The following is a 17156-nucleotide window of genomic DNA, read 5'->3' as shown; positions in this document are numbered from 1 at the left end:
AATTGACAGCTGTCACCATTTCAGCTATATAAACTGTTCTTAAGTCTCTATGTGGGTAGTAAAGGTTATCATTATTTAAACATAAAGCTGGTGCCCTAAGAGTTTGGGATCAGCTTTATGTGTCTACCGTTGCCATTAAAATATGATCACCCAACTCTCAGTGGATTTCGAATTCTTCTGATTTTCATTTTTGCGGGTGATCATTATTTTTCTTAGATTTGTAGGCTTCTGTGCCGTCAAGCAGTGCTTTTTTATGCTTCTGCATATCCTGCTTCCCCTAGGAGGGAAAGGTTTTATGCATATCCAAAAAGATGTTCTGAGGTTATAAAATCTCAGGATTCGTATAAAGAATACATAAAACATTCATGCACTCTTTTTTTATCAGATGTTGGGCCAAGAAAAACGTATCATATTTCTATTTTATGTAATCTATTTCTTGGCAATTGGTTGGCCACTAACAAAGGATATAAATTTGGCATATATTCTCATAAACTATTAAAAGAGTAGAATAAAACCCAGCAATGTGTGGTTACAGAAAAAATCGGATAAAACCATTATTTTATTAGGGTCACTTTAAAAACATTAATAAAAAAAGGCTTCTGACGCGTTTCGAATCTATTATAGATTCTTAGTCATAGATAAAAAAATGTTTGGCACATGGTTAGTTATACTACCAGTAGTGACTAATGATATGGGAACAAGCCTACCTAATAGTCACATGATGGAGGTGGTGGGAGGATACCATACAATACTCCTGTCTATGGTATGTATGGTATCCTCCCACCACCACTATCATGTGACTATTAGGTAGGCGTGTTCCCATATCATTAGTCACTTCCGGTATAACGTATTATAACTTACCATGTGCCAAACATTTTCTTATCTATGACTAAGAATCTATGATAGATTCGAAACGCGTCAGGAGCCTTTTTTTTATCCTGCCATGGAATTGTGACCCTAATAAAATAATGCTTTTATCCGATTTTTTCTGGAAGTATTTGGACTGACCCCGACTCAGTTTGTCTGCGCAGTGGAGTTAACCTGGACATATGGTACCACAGGTTAGCTGTTTTTTCTTCTCCTTTCTCTATTTTTGATTCTCATAAACTATTGCTTTACTTTATTCTTCTATTTACTGTATTATTTCACTTATTTAACATTGAAGAGGGCTGTTTGAATCATTTCACTGTAAAATGAGCCAGCTCTGGGTTTTTTAAATAGTTACATTTACATTTGTTACATTTTCCAGCATAAAACCATAGTTCTCCGTTACAAACGGCCAACACAGAAGAGTAAGAGAGTGACATTTTTCAGAATATCTTTCATAGTGTTACATAAATCATTTCGGTGCTAACATACAAAACCTTGTCTGGATCCAGAAGTACAAAAAGTTTCTATGTGAAAAATGAAAGTAAAATAGACATATCACTCCATTTCAGAGGAAATCTAGCATCAAAGTCAAGCATGATAAACCAGGGACATTTACTCATAGATCCAGGCACTGGATCCATGGTCTCCTTCCTTCTTAAATCAACTTTAAAAATTATACTTACGTGCCAGAAGGGCTACTGGGCATATTACCAGAACCCCTATGTGCTGTAGCTTCACCGGCTGTTTCACTGTCTGACCCTTCAACACCTCCCCCCAACCCCCGGTTTTGTAAGGAAGTGCTCCTGTGCAGTGTGACAGCCTGTGAATCTACAGCGTCAGGTAACACCCTACAGAATGGTGTCCCTGGTTTATCCATGCTTGATTTTGATGGTAGTTATCCTTTAACGCTATTCCTACACGAAAATGCAGCTGGTGGAGATAACTCTTTAAACCAATATACAAATTTGTATTATTAAGTATTTATTGGCTACTACAGAATTAAAGAGTTGTTACTAGCCATTTTTCTCATCTTTATTGTGTAAACATCACGAGGGGAATGAAATTTGAGAATTTTCTTTCATGGGCAAACCACTTTAAAGAGGACCTGTCATCTGTTAAAACAGCACTAGAGGCTGCTTACTAAAGTAAGCAGCTCCTAGTGCTACAACAGACACAACAGTGGTATACTGCTAGCATTATCGGAACCCTCCGAAAACGCTAACAAACATCACTGCGCTTCCACACTAGAAAAGCCAGACCGCTCTCAAAGTGGTCCGTCGTATTCATGAGGGGGCGGTCCAAGGCCTGCCTCTACCTCTACCCCGGACTGTCCACTCCATAATCCTGTCGCCTCATGAAATCACCAGACCGCATGGCAGTGTGTGCTAGCGTTATGTGAAGTTTCTGTGTAACACTGCTACATCTGTTTTAGCACTAGGAGCTGCTTACTAAAGTAAGTGCTGTTTTTATAGGTGACAGGTCCTCTTTAAGGTTGCCTTGTAGACATATGGAGACATGATTTTTTTTACACTTAGCTTATGTCAGGGAGGATCCTGGTGTATACTGTCTGGTGGAGACTTCCTTTTTGCACCCTCCAGCTAAGCAGAGGCCATTGGAGGCAATGGGCGATGGATTTATCCCTACCTTGGACTTCGCTAAGCATATACTCAGGGAGGTCCCTATAGATGTCACCGTCCATATAATGACAGTAAAATCACTGAAGGAAACACCCTAAACATCCGAAGCAGACAGGTACTCCTACTTTCACTGTCAGTGGGGAGGAACAGGATCGCAGTAAGTGCATGCAGTGTGATATGTCTGATACAGTGTGATCAGCTAGAGCCTGATGTGTACCCAGCCTAAATAATGAAAATTTCATGACCTCAATATCTAATTGGACTAAACACAGGCAGGATGTTCTTTTTTTGCCTTAGTGAATTTGGCTCATTCTTAAAACCATAACCCTCATGAAAAGCACCGATTTCGCTGGTGACCAAAACTTTTAAAAATTGTTCCTCTAAATGCTTCATTGTCAAATCCTGACTATCATCCTCTTCTCAGTAAGATATAGCACAGTATCTACAGCTTTTATCCTTTGTGTCTTCCAGCTTTCTGCACGGACAGCTTTTGATTCACACCATGAATCTGTTTACAACAGGTTTATAGCCTCAACATGTCTGCTCTGAATTTGTTTCTGCTTTGTGTTAATGTGTTATCTGGGCTGTAGTGTACAGCAGCCCCAGACGTTTATCAATAAGTAAATAGCAAGGAATTCAAGCTTTTGTTTTTTACTACGTTGCAACTACAAAAATGATTAGAAAATGAGACCAAGACATTTTGGGAATGATGCACTGATTTTTTAATTTGCAATCTCCTATGAAATCATTGAAATCCTCCAAAAACTCTTTAATTCCTGTTAACAAATAATTAATTTTAATACCTAAATAAAACATTCAGAACTGGATTATCTTATTGGTCAAAGGGGAAACTGCCTTGGTACCTTCTCCATTTAGTGGTCCCGATTCTTATCTCATTCAGACAAGAAAAAAAATGAGTCATAGCGGATGCTTGTTCTAAGAACTAGACATCCAGAGGGACTCAATCTCATACAAGACCTTATATGTGTTGCTAATCCTGTGCAATATCTTGCATAGACAATATATATATTATCAATTGTATTCTACCAATGAGAATTTTGATACGTGCGAGGGACATAGAGTAGATTTAGTATCATGTTTTGGAATACATGGGTCTGTGTCTTGCTATATGGACTGCTAGTGCCTGCCCCATGAGACCACAGGAAATGGGCGCAGCCTAGAGTTTTAAAATGGTGATTGAACATGTTAAATCATGACTAAAGTTTATAAGGCTGAAACGTCAATCCTTTATTTGTACTGATAGGTTTTAATTGGTTGGTGCTGGATGTTTGTCTAAGTGGAAGTGTCCAAGGTTTCTGGACTATATGTGCACGCCGGGGAGATGCTGATATTTTGGACTTGTGACTGTATTACTTACAAGTATATGCATGTTGAGAAAGTTTTCATGTAATTTCCATCCTTCTCTATAAATGTATTATCATAACTACAAGGCAGTTTTTGCTAAAATTCTTATTTTAAAAGGAACCTGGGACCAGGGACCTAATTTTCACTAAAGACAGGTTGCAGAAGCCCATTACAGCTGCATTGCTCAGATGCCTTTCTGTTTTCTCTAAGCATTTACATTACAATATAATTATATCTTAGAACTTACCTGGTACCCTGACAGAATCCTATGTGTAGTCCCAGGGGTTGGACTTTGGTTTGGTGGCATTTCAAAAAACAACATGTGACTTGTCTGTGCTGCAAACTGCTCAGCCCCCACCTTTGTGTTCCAGAATACCTCGTCCCTCCTGCTCCTTCACAGAGCTCACAACCTGGTGAACTTTCATTAGTTGGAGATGGAGGAGCAAAAAGGCGGGGGCTGAGAACTGAGGAGTCTGCAGCACAGACAAGTAACTTGTTGTTTTTTGAAATGTATCCAAACCAAAGCTCAACCCCTGGGACTACACAGAGGATTCTGTCAGGGTGCCAGGTAAGTTATAACACAATTAAATTTTAATGCAAATGCTTAGAGAAAGCAGAAAGGCATATGTGCAATGCAGCTGTAATGGGCTTCTGTAACCTGTATTTAGTGAAAATGAGGTCCCTGGTGACAGGTTCCCTTCAAACATTTACCAAAGTGAACCTTTTGTTTTGCTGTTTTGAGTACCATGAATAGAGGTAGGTTTCGCTAGTAGGTTTTACTGACTAGCATAGCCACATTGGAGGCGTAACTTGCTACAAGAAAAGGGTTTTTACCACTTTTTTTAAAACAATAAATGCATTTTTCAATGTCGTTATAGGTCACCGCCATACCTGTCGTGGTGTTCGTTCAGACTTGCTTCTGCACCATTCCCAGTCTGTGAGTTCTGGCTTACGACCTTCCTCATGTGACAGTCTCCTGTCCTGTCCTTCATAGAATGCAGACTTTTCAAAATTTCTTATGTCCTCTCTTTTAAAGACTCCAATTTTTTCAGAAAGGAGACGACCAATGGCTTTATCTTTGACTGGATCAGGTTTTAACTCTGTGTTAAGACTTCTCATTTTACCGACATCCTTCAGCATGGAGCTGTCCTGTAGACTGATAGTGCTGAAATCCAGTACAGCCGAATTGAGGATCCTCTCACAACGAGGGTCATTTGTGCTTTCACATTCATAATTGATTAAATTATGGTAGGAAATTGAGTTTTCTCCAGTGTTATGATTTTCCTGGGAAATCTTATAAATTCCATAGCCTTTGTTGAAGGAAAGATTAAAATCAAGTCCCCTTTTCTTCACTAGAAAAAAAAAAATACATATATATATATAAATGCATCACCAACATGATAATTGTAATCAAACACAATATTCACACCTTGTTATACTACTTGGTATAAGAAGCAAATCGCTTTAAGCAACAAGGGACCAGATTAGTAAGTGGGATGGTCTGTTTCCTAAAGTAAGGCTAGAAAAATTGGAATTGTTCAGTTTGGAAAAAAGGCACCTTAGAGGTGACCTGATCTACATTTACAAATACATATCAGTCAGTACAATGCGCATACCGAATATACCTCAGTATAAGCGGACCCGGGTATAAGCCGAGTCCCCTAATTTTACCTCAAAAACTTGGAAAACCTATTGCCTCTAGTATAAGCCTAGGGTGGGAAATGCATTGATTCTAGCCTCTACCCAGTATATAGCCAGCCAGCACATGTCCCCCAGTATATAGTTAGCCTCCAGTATATAGCCAGCCTGCCCATGCCCCCAGTATATAGCTAGTCAGCCACCTGTCTCCCTATGTATAGCCAGCCTCTTGCCTCAAAGTATATAGCCTGCCAGCCCCCACCCCAGTATGTAGCCAGCCAGCAACCAGTATATAGCCTGCCAACCCCCAGCATATAAATTGCCAGCCCTCAGTATATAACTTGCCAGACCCTCAGTGTATAGCCAGCCCTTGCCCCCAGTATATAGCCAGCCAACCCCAGTATTTAGCCTGCCAGCCCCCAGTATATATCCAATCAACTCCACTATATAGCCAGTAAACCCCCAGTATATAGTCAGCAAACCCCTAGTATATAGCCAGCCAGCCAACTGTATATAGCCAGCCCCCAGTATACAGCCAGCCCCAGTATACAGCTAGCCTGCCACAGTATATAGTCATTTAGCCCCCAACATACACCCAGCCAGCCCCCTGCCCAGCACATAAAAATAATAAACTCTGTACCTACCTTTCCAACGCAAACCCCCCCTTTTCCGACGCCCCCTTGCAGATCCTTTTCCTGATCCAGTCCCACCGTGAGCGCCAAGTCCGTGCATGCTGGCAGTGCACAGACATTGATGTAGGCCACTTCATAGTCTGTGTGCCGCTAGAACGCACGGACCTGACGCTGCCGGTGGAAAGGTGAGTACAGAGTTTATTATTTTATATAGCAGACTATAAGCCAAGAGCTTCTTTTTCAGCACAAAAATTGTGCTGAGAGCTATCCAGAGGGACCAGGGAGCATAGCCATCTATGTAAGAAAGGTTTCATTACTTATCTTTGTAATGCTGGCCCAAGGGGTAGTAATGGCAGAAAATATAGCAGTTTTTACAAAAGGGCAAGATTATTTTTTTTTAAGACAAATAGCATTGATAGGTATAATTAATTTATGAATGAATGTTGGCTACAACAGGTCTGTTGGGATTTTCCCCTAATATTGGAAAAAAGGTTTCCATCATATAGGTGTTTTATAAGTTGAGCTTCATAAACTAGTGTCTATTTTCAACTTTAATTACACTGTACCACTTTATCTCTTGTTAATTATCTGATAAAGACCTGGGAAAATGGCACTTGTGGGGTTGGGGGGGGGTTAGAGAGTCAAAGATAGCGTTCGCCTCCGTTAAAGTGCATGAAGATAGGCAAAAAAAACACAAAAGGGCGCAAACGAATAATAGATTAGTGCTTGTATATGTAGCTGCTGGGTTCTTCCCCTTCCAGCCTCCTTTAGCTTCCTATGTGGACATAAAGATAAACACAGGTAACCCTTAAGGTAGGCGGATGCAGGGATCTGGTGTTCACAAGGATCAATGCAGTTTACATCGGGAGGCCTGGGTACCAGGCTGAAACATGTAGCATTATACAATTAAGCCAGAAGTCATTTTCATTACACTCTGGCATCAATCCTAGTACAGCGCCAGATACCTTCATCCACCAACATGGGGTTTACCTGTGTTAATAGCACTATGAAGTCACCGTGTTACACATTGGGGCACATTTACTAAGGGTTGGGCGCATTTCCGACGGGTTTCGCAAATTTTTCCGTTTTGCGCTGAATTGCCCGGGTTTTTGGCGCACACACTCGGATTGTGGCGCATCGGTGCCAGCTTGCATGCGACACACATCGGGGGCTTGGCCGTCGGACAACCCGACTGATTTGGACAAACTGCGGAATTTAACTTTCAAAATTATGTCGCAAAATCAGCACTTACATGCACCCGGCAGAAGCAGGTGAACTCTGGCGGACCTCAGCTGGGAAGTGACACACAGCAGCTCCGAATCCTCGTCGGACATTCCGGATTGGCGGCGTCAATGGGACAGGTAAGTAAATGTGCCCCATTATCTCACCATACATATGTGGCTTAATTGTATGATGCTACATAATGATATTCATGTTATATGCTATGGGGGAAATTTATCATAATCGCACTTATTAGCAGTTCACTAGTAATTGCTATTATTTACCCTTTCACACAATGGAGTGGGTGCAGGGGGCCATGGCTATTCTTGACCAGCGTCCTCATACTATCTATACTATAGGCATACACCGTTATGTCAGAGCCTCCTGATATATCTGCCAGCGCTAGAGGGGTTGGACTGGATCATACACCAGCACTCATACTGAATGATAAATGTCTCTCTATATGTGTATATCCTACACTTTTAGTCATTAAGTCCCTGTGTCGCTTCGTGATTTATTCCTCTGATGATGTGTTTTTGGTCTTCCAATAATAACACAAATAAGTTGGATGTAATAAATTAGTTGGACTATTGGAATTGTGGTATACTGCATCCTGGGTAGCTCACTAGATCCTTTCTGTAAACTAAGACAAGTAATGAAAGTTAATGATCCTGTCCTCCTATCGTGTACAGGTATAGGCCAGAGAGTATAGAGACTCAGAAATGGGAAAAATTGTCTACACCATTTAAACTATCTAGTGGATTGGATTATGCATTATGAATGTATTTGTTAGGTGGAAAAAAAAATGAAAATCTAAAAAAAAAAACTATTATCATTTAACTGTCCTACATATTTCCCACTAGCCCCCAGCATGAGATTGTATTTGTGTATTCATGCTTATCATGTGTAATATGCAAAAGTAGAGGAAAATATAAATATGCAGCCAATGAGAGGAAGAGGGTAACCAGGGCCACTGCTCTGTGCCGTTATCGTTTCTAAATGTCAGGCTTTCATGTCCATTAAATAATATTGAGAATTGATAGTCATGTGCAAATGTCAAAGACCACTTTTCTGTTTATTTTCAGGTCAAAAAGGACAGTTCTCCACAATTCTGAAAACAAACAGGAAGCATATTTTTTTTCAGAAAAATAAATACAAACATCTAGTTCTTAAAGTGGCTTGGCAACTTTAAAATGGTTAAGGTCGACATGTCTTAGGACACTGGATTTAAAAAAATCAATTGAAATAAATTCAGAAAATAAAACACATATATAGGAAAAATCAAAAACACACAAAGCCGGGCAAAGATGGATGCCCGTCAGACGTAACGGTTGCCCCACTGGAAGTGTCCCGGGGTTTTCAACTTCCACCAATATTTTATAATACTAACATAGCAGGGGGTGAAAAAACTTATATAAAACCTAACTTTTAATGATTAAATCTATAAAAAAATACATATAAGATTAAAATCTCTGGACCATGAAAATACACACTCACCCATGTAGAAGACCTAATGTGTAACGGGCTTCATATACAGGAATGTATTAGAACAGTCTTACCGGTCTCAGGGGAGTGTAAAGGTGCTGGAGCTCGGTCAGGAGTATAAGTCCACTGGATCCACCAGGTCAGGATAAAGTTGACTGCACTGCACCTAGTAATCCCTATGGTAATCTCTCCCTGACCCCCACAGAGTTAGCTCCCGCCCTTACAAGGGCAGTCCCAGGGTGACCCTAGATACTGTTAACACCCTGGTATTCCCTAATAAAATCCCAACGCGTTTCTAGACCTGGGGCTACCAGGATCTGTCATCAGGGGATATATAAATTCATCCAAGATGGACCAATAGTGCGGATTGATAGATTCCCCGCATAGACAGTGGTCCTTGAGAGTGATGAGGTGCCGCCGCTAGTTAGGGGTGTGTCCCATAATAAACCATTTGGAGAAGAGGAGACGGCCAATCGCATGGCCTTTCTACTCAACTGTGACACCTGGGGAGTCTGCAAAGGGTACATCCCTCCCCTAGTTACTCACCATGGCGTCCCTCATGGCATTTAGGCTGCTATCACCCTTCACTGCTTGAGACGCAAGCCGCGGGTGGGTGCAGCCTCGTGGACCGCGTGCGAACCGGAAATGACCTAAAAGTCGTCACTTCCGGTTAGCGATCCGCTGTGGAACGCAAGCGGGCCACTTTGACACGCAAATCCGGAAGTGACGCAATCGTCATCACGCAAACCGGAAGTGATGTAATTATCATCACCAAGGGTGGTAGGGCCCGCCCCTCATTGATTATAGACCAATCATAAAGAGATTGGAAGTTCCAGGTACCGCCCACTCATAATCCTTGCGGCAGCTAGAGCTCCATTTCAGATGAAGCCATTACCACCATTGCTGAAATCTTAAGCAATAGGGTATATGTTAAAACAATAGTGGGGTAGGTTATAGGTTTCCAAATCAGTGTGTCCCTTAGTTCGAGTCCACACTAGCTAGCTCAGAGCTAGTTAGGTATGACTAAGGACTAACACGCAAAAAAGTCCGAAACGCGTTACCTCTGCCAATTTTTGTGTCTCGCACTGCATGCTTTCTTGTGCCCATGTCTATGCACAAGCACTTTTTAACTTTGAAGAATAAAAATTTTGGAATTACTTTTTAAACAGTCGTCTACTTTGGATTCTCTGTGTACGGATGCTGGATTCCCCGCTTTCCTTTTTGCTTTTTAAGCCTCTTGCCACTATCATGCATCACTGCGAATTTCCGGACCAGTGATAGGGGATACACCGTGCACCTGGCCTGGACTAATACTTTGAAAAGACTGCAGTCGTCAAGGGGTGAGCTGTTACCTGACTTTTTCTCTTTTTAACCTTTACTCCTATTTAGAATAATGTTACTATTCAAAACAATTGGGTTAATATAGCAGCGGGAATTGGTTTACTCAAAAGGTAGGTAAAAATACATCTCAGCCATACAGAGTCAACACCTCATTAGCTGTATCTTGTCCTTAAGTTGCAATCGCCATAATCTGGCTGTCAAATAAAACTCGTAAAAGTCAAATTCTCATTTAACCCATTCGGGGTCACTGTGTTACACCTATAGATCCATTTAGTTTCCCTCTGGAGTATAGCCCTATCCCAATCTCCCCCTCGCGGGTTGGGTTTCACCTGGTCAATACCCATAAAGTGGATTTCATCAATCCTCCCTCCATGGCACAGATTCATATGACGAGCCAGAGGGGTATCCCTGTTATGACGTATGTCCCCTAAGTGGTCGCCGATTCTTTTGCGTAACTGGAGTTTTGTCTTCCCTATGTATTCCAGACCACAACTGCACTCTGCTCGGTAGATGACTCCAGCAGATCTGCAATTGATCATTGTTCTGATTTCAAACCGTTGTCCAGTAACATTGGCCGTAAATGATTTCCCGACCTTTATCACTGGACAAGCCACGCACCCACTACATCTATAACTTCCTTTTAGCTCCGATCCTAATCAAGTTTTCTTCGGGGTATCTGAGAAGTGGCTCCTCACTAGTCGGTCTTTCAGGGAGCGACCTCTTCTATAGGTGATCAGTGGTGCAGGGCCAATAACATCTTTTATGTCAGGGTCCATTTTTAAGATGAACCAGAATTTACTTGTGCAGAGTCCTTACTGAACGTCGTTATCATCCTAATGGGTCCCCCTGCCTGGTCCCCATCTTGAGGGACATCCTTCTGTGTGGTTTGGAGTAGGGACTGACGATCTCGTGTTATTGCTTCCTGATATGCTCTGCGCAAAATCCTATCTGGAAACCCTCTTTCCAGGAATCTTTTCCTAAGGTCAGCAGCCTGTCTCTTAAATTCATGGTTATCTGAACAATTACGTCTCAGTCTTAAATACTGCCCCTTAGGGATGCCTCGTCGTAAAGGAAAGGGGTGGCAACTTTGCCATCTTAGTAAGGCGTTTGTTGCCGTTGGCTTCCTGAATACAGTTGTGGCAAGGGCCCCTCCTGTGTCCCTGCTAATTAAGACATCAAGGAATGGAAGTTCGTCTTTATGGATCTCATAGGTAAAACGTAATCCAATATCATTGTTATTCAAGGTGCTCACAAAATCAACAAATTCTTCTTTCGGTCGACTCCAAATTATAAATATGTCGTCTATATACCGCCCCCACAGCTCAATCCCATCAGTGACATCCATCTCTGTTTTCTGAAACACTAGGTTCTCCTCCCACCAGCCCAGGAGCAAGTTGGCATAAGTGGGGGCACAAGGCCACCCCATCGCCGTGCCCCTGAGCTGGTGGTAGAACCTCCTGTCAAAAAGGAAATAATTGTGCTTCAATGAGAAATCGAGGAGGTCAAGGATGAGCGAGCTGTGGGCACGGTATTGTACACCCCTGGAATTTAAAAAATGCGCCACTGCCCTCAGACCGGCCTCATGAGGGATCGACGAATATAGTGATGATAATTACATCACTTCCGGTTTGCGTGATGACGATTGCGTCACTTCCGGTTTGCGTGTCAAAGTGGCCCGCTTGCGTTCCACAGCGGATCGCTAATCGGAAGTGACGACTTTTAGGTCATTTCCGGTTCGCACGCGGTCCACGAGGCTGCACCCACCCGCGGCTTGCGTCTCAAGCAGTGAAGGGTGATAGCAGCCTAAATGCCATGAGGGACGCCATGGTGAGTAACTAGGGGAGGGATGTACCCTTTGCAGACTCCCCAGGTGTCACAGTTGAGTAGAAAGGCCACGCGATTGGCCGTCTCCTCTTCTCCAAATGGTTTATTATGGGACACACCCCTAACTAGCGGCGGCACCTCATCACTCTCAAGGACCACTGTCCATGTGCACGCCGTTCGGCTATGCGGGGAATCTATCAATCCCCACTATTGGTCCATCTTGGATGAATTTATATATCCCCTGATGACAGATCCTGGTAGCCCCAGGTCTAGAAACGCGTTGGGATTTTATTAGGGAATACCAGGGTGTTAACAGTATCTAGGGTCACCCTGGGACTGCCCTTGTAAGGGCGGGAGCTAACTCTGTGGGGGTCAGGGAGAGATTACCATAGGGATTACTAGGTGCAGTGCAGTCAACTTTATCCTGACCTGGTGGATCCAGTGGACTTATACTCCTGACCGAGCTCCAGCACCTTTACACTCCCCTGAGACCGGTAAGACTGTTCTAATACATTCCTGTATATGAAGCCCGTTACACATTAGGTCTTCTACATGGGTGAGTGTGTATTTTGATGGTCCAGAGATTTTAATCTTATATGTATTTTTTTTATAGATTTAATCATTAAAAGTTAGGTTTTATATATAGGAAAAACAGGCATTTACTTGTTAAGAAACAGCTTTAAAAAATAATTAATAAAGAAGCTGTTCAGAGTTTTATTATTAATGACCTATCCTTAAAGGGGTTGTCCAGTTATATATTTTTTATATATGACTGGGGGGAGGCTTAAAAAATAATAAAGAGCTTATACTTCCCACACCCATTCTGATGTGGTACCTGATATCACTGTCAGCCTTTGTTTGTATACAGAGGCCGTTAGTGTCTTCAAGACCACTGTCACAAAGTAGCAAGTGCGCCTCTGTAAGTGCACCACTCTAAGTGCACCTCTGTAAGTGCGCCTCTGTAAGTGCACCTCTGTAAGTGCGCCTCTGTAAGTGCACCCCTGTAAGTGCGCCTCTGTAAGAGGCCAGCAGTGATAGGCAGCTGAGCAGGAGTGCTGGAGGAGGTGAGTATATGATTAAAACAGATAAACATGCCCACCCCACAGTCCATTAGTTAATCCATTTGTAGCTAGTGATCACAATGCAAAGGCATGATCCTAAAGTAAGGTAAAACCTGAAAAAACTGTAGAATGCCAACAACGTGTAATAGACAGCATCTAAAAAAAAATCTTTATTGTACATTTAAAAGCTGTACAAAAGTCATCAATAAGCCCATAGCAGGTTTCTGGCATTGTGCTGTTTTTGGAGCTCCTCGTTATTTTTAAAGCTCCCTCAGCAGCTGCAGTGTATAGTAAATACTCATCTCTGAAGTGTTGAGGGAGCAGGGAGGAGGGGAGGACAGTGTAACAGCCTTTGAGGAGGCTTTGAGGAGCCCTTCAGGTCCATTAGCATAATTGTAAAAGTTGCTTTTAGGAGCTAGGAGGTAATGGACAACAAATATGAGAAGATTAACACAGTGACATTGTCTGGATCTATGAGCATGCCTGGTTTATCATGCTGGATTTTAATAGTAAATTTATTTTAAATAGTACAGTGTATTACAAAGTTTACTACTCATATTTGGACTATTGATTAGTGCAATTTTGAGTAAAGTTAAGTTAATATTATCATATATTATAAAATTAAATTTTTAAAAATATAAAATATTTTTGTAGCTTAAATGTTATTGGTTCATTAATGAAAAGTTATACAATTTTCCAATACACTTTCTGTATCAATTCCTCATGGTTTTCTAGATCTCTAATTGCTGTCATTCTATAGAAAGACCCTCCGTTTACTTCCAGTGGACAGAAATCTGACCATGGTCACACAGGTGCGCGGCTCATTAGTATCAGAGAGTAATCAGAGCTGTGTCATAAAACGAGCCGCGCACCTGTGTGACCATGGTCAGATATCCATCCACTAGAAATAAACAATGAAGCTTTCTATAGGAGGACAGCAAGCAGAGATGTAAAAAACCACGATGAATTGATACAGAAAATATATTGGAAAATTGTTTAACTTTTCATTAATCAACCAATAACATTTACTTGCTGAAATGAGAACACCCCTTTAAATTACAAAATGGCTGCATTGTTAAGGGGTTAAAGCAACACTTCCTGGGACTACAGGAGGAGCAAAGAGTTGTGGAAAGGGCTGGATTATCATTGGAGCACCTGCCCTGTGATTCTTTCTGTTTAAGGGGACCCCTGAGGGAAGCTACAATGATAATCTGATATTCCCCCACTTCTTTTAGCGGCATTGGTGTCCTAAAGATGCCAATACGGTTGAAAGTTGAGGCAGAGCAGGGAGCAATAAGTTGCTGATTAAATTGTTATACTTTGTGATAAATAGGTGGATTTTTGGCTGTAGTTTAAGCACTCAGCCTTTAAATATTTCACCATCACTAAACGATATTCAAGCATATTCTATATCAGTATTAGACTATCGGACTCCTTAGATGTTTGCTCCTCAGTGCATTGTGATACGACCAATTCAAATTTTCTACGTTCCAAGAAGAAATGACGTCTTTACTTTGTTGTGATACATCTGCTAATAAATCCAGCCTACCCTCCCCCATGTCAATTTTTATTTTCAGACATGATGATGATGATGATGATGTGATGTCTAGGACAGACATAAACACACAAAGCATCCTAACTGGAAAACGATGTGTCATCCAGCAGTGTGAATCATGTATCAAAGGTCTTCTCAATATTAATTACAGTACAGCAACTGCTACCCTGGAATTCTCCTTTCATATTATTATTCTATTAAATGTAGTATACAATGCCAGCTCCCAAGTTACCCCACAACAGCATTGTGTAGGATGCCGAACAAGCTTTTCACACATACGTTTCCTGTTATCGAGCGAGATATAATTTTATAGGAAATTTGCTATTTATTTTTATACAAATAGCTTCTTCAACGTTTTCATCTTTATTAAAGGCCTTATTTCTGTAGGAGATGTGTTTTTTGTTTAAAAGGATGGTGCTGGGTAGTTATGGGCAGAATATGAAACAGGTGCATTAGCCGGCGCTGCCATGTCTCCACTGAAAATTCTACATGTTAGAATAAATGTGGAATTTACTCAAATTAGGCCCTATCCTATAACTTGCTGATTGGTGGGGGTCTCAGTGATGGGACCCCTGTATCACTCTGTATCAATTCCTCATGGTTTGTACATTGGACACCTTGTTCTAGTGTTCTGTATGGGTCCCATCACTGAGATTCCCACTGATCAGAAAGTTAAGCCCTATCCTGTAGAGTGCTTTGTGGAAAAAACCCTTTAACTGTCCTAGACATTCTGTGTAGGATGTGGGATACTTGTGGGATTATTTGGTATGTTGAAGTCTCTCTACATGTAGAGTTTAATCTCAAAATCATTGCCCTCAAAAATGTAAAATTCCATTGTCCAAACCAGAATCTTAAAAAAATCTGGAGCATATTTGGGAACTACCAATAATGGATTATACTGATAAGTCTGCATGTACTACAAGTCCCAAAGAGTGATGTTACAGATGTATAATGATGATAATGATGTGAATTATATATCCACACACTGAAATATTCCTCATATAAGCATTTGCTCCCATCACCATCAAGACTTAGGGGCTCCTTTACGAAGGGACCGAACGCCGCACTTTCGTCGGGTTTCCCGCCGATTTCCATTTTGCGCCGAATTGACCCGGGTTTTTGGCACATGCGATCGGATTTTGGCGCATCAGCGCCGGGTTGCACGCGACAGGGTTTGGACAAACCGCGGAATTTAAAAAAGGAATTGTGTCGCAAGATGAAGCACTCACATGCAGCAGGAAGAAGCAGGTGAACTCCAGCGGACCTCAGCGCGGAAGCAACGGATGCAGGAACTCGGACGCACGACCTTAATGAATCGTGGCAGACCCGAATCCTCGTCGGACAACACACCGCGGGATCGCGACAGGACCAGTTAAGTAAATCCATAATCTTTTCTGAGCTTCTTATATAATTATATGCCCAAAACAGCACATTAGATGTCATGATTCCAAATATCCATATATGTCTATGAATCATCATTCTACGTGGCTGCCTTCATTCTGCTGCCATGTCTATCTGTCATCATTCTTCATGAATATCTATCTAAATTCTATGTTGCTATCTGTAATCATATTATATGTCTGTATTTTATCATTGGACGCTTCATTAAGCTACATTTGTATCCTACATCATTGTACATATGTACCTGTCTTCATTCTATATTGTGTTATTCTAAATGTCTGGCCGCTTCTACATACAGTACCTATCTGTCCTAATTCTTTATATCTTTCTGTCATCATGGTAAATGTCTGACATCATTTTGCCACCATGTATAATGCCTGTCTGTCATACACCATATGTAGTCATTCTGAATGTCTATAGTTATCCATTCTGAATGAAGTTATCCTTTATGCTAAATCATTATCTCTGTCATCAGGCTATAAATTTGCTGTACATTGTCACAATCTCACTTCAGAGTTTATTTCCTGGATGATGCTACCACACTGGACCATAAAAGAAACATGATCTGGAAGGTGTTGTTTGACAACTTAATGGTAGTGGTTTATTAGATTAATACCTGCTGGCAGGTTCCCTCTAAATAATTTAAAGTCTGCCCCTTGTGATGCTGCACTGACTGTCACTTCCATCATCCTCTTCCTCTCAATCAGTAAGCACAGTAAAGTTCACAGTAAAGTTCACAGTAAAGTTCAGTAAGCACAGTTCTGTTTAGAGGGAACAGAAACAAGACCGAAATAAGGAGGAGCTCCTTCCCTCCAAGGATGCTTCTCGTCCCTGCTTCCCCAAACTGACTTAATTTAAAGTGAACTTGTATCCCAAAACCTTTGTGGGACCGCATAGTCTCCAGGGCCCCACACAATAGAGTGGACTGTGTTATGGGAAAATCCAAACCTGGACACACCCCCTTGGCAAGGGAAATGCTAACACCAAGTTGAGTCATACATTTCTAGTAGGAATAAGATAATAAGAATAGCATAAAGTGGGTTATAAGAAAAAAAATAATTTCTAATTATAATTTTCGGGTGAATGCGAACATTTCCTAGATCAGAAATCTTAGAAAGGATGAAAG

General features: G+C 41.4%; 1 protein-coding gene across 2 annotated transcripts in view; it reads right to left on the bottom strand.

Moving 5' to 3' along the window:
* Positions 1–17156, bottom strand: part of GPR149 (G protein-coupled receptor 149) — a 63538-nt gene that overhangs the window by 35701 nt on the left and 10681 nt on the right. For both annotated transcript variants that reach the window (XM_072142972.1, XM_072142973.1), the window contains one exon: positions 4764–5224. In XM_072142972.1, coding sequence (XP_071999073.1) covers positions 4764–5224 — 461 coding nt within the window. The remainder of the gene's footprint in view (positions 1–4763; positions 5225–17156) is intronic.

The sequence above is a fragment of the Engystomops pustulosus genome, chromosome 3 (assembly GCF_040894005.1).
Source record: "Engystomops pustulosus chromosome 3, aEngPut4.maternal, whole genome shotgun sequence".
Lineage (NCBI taxonomy): Eukaryota > Metazoa > Chordata > Amphibia > Anura > Leptodactylidae > Engystomops > Engystomops pustulosus.
The sequence above is the reverse complement of the archived record's forward strand: the minus strand, read 5'-3'. Positions and strand labels throughout refer to the sequence as shown.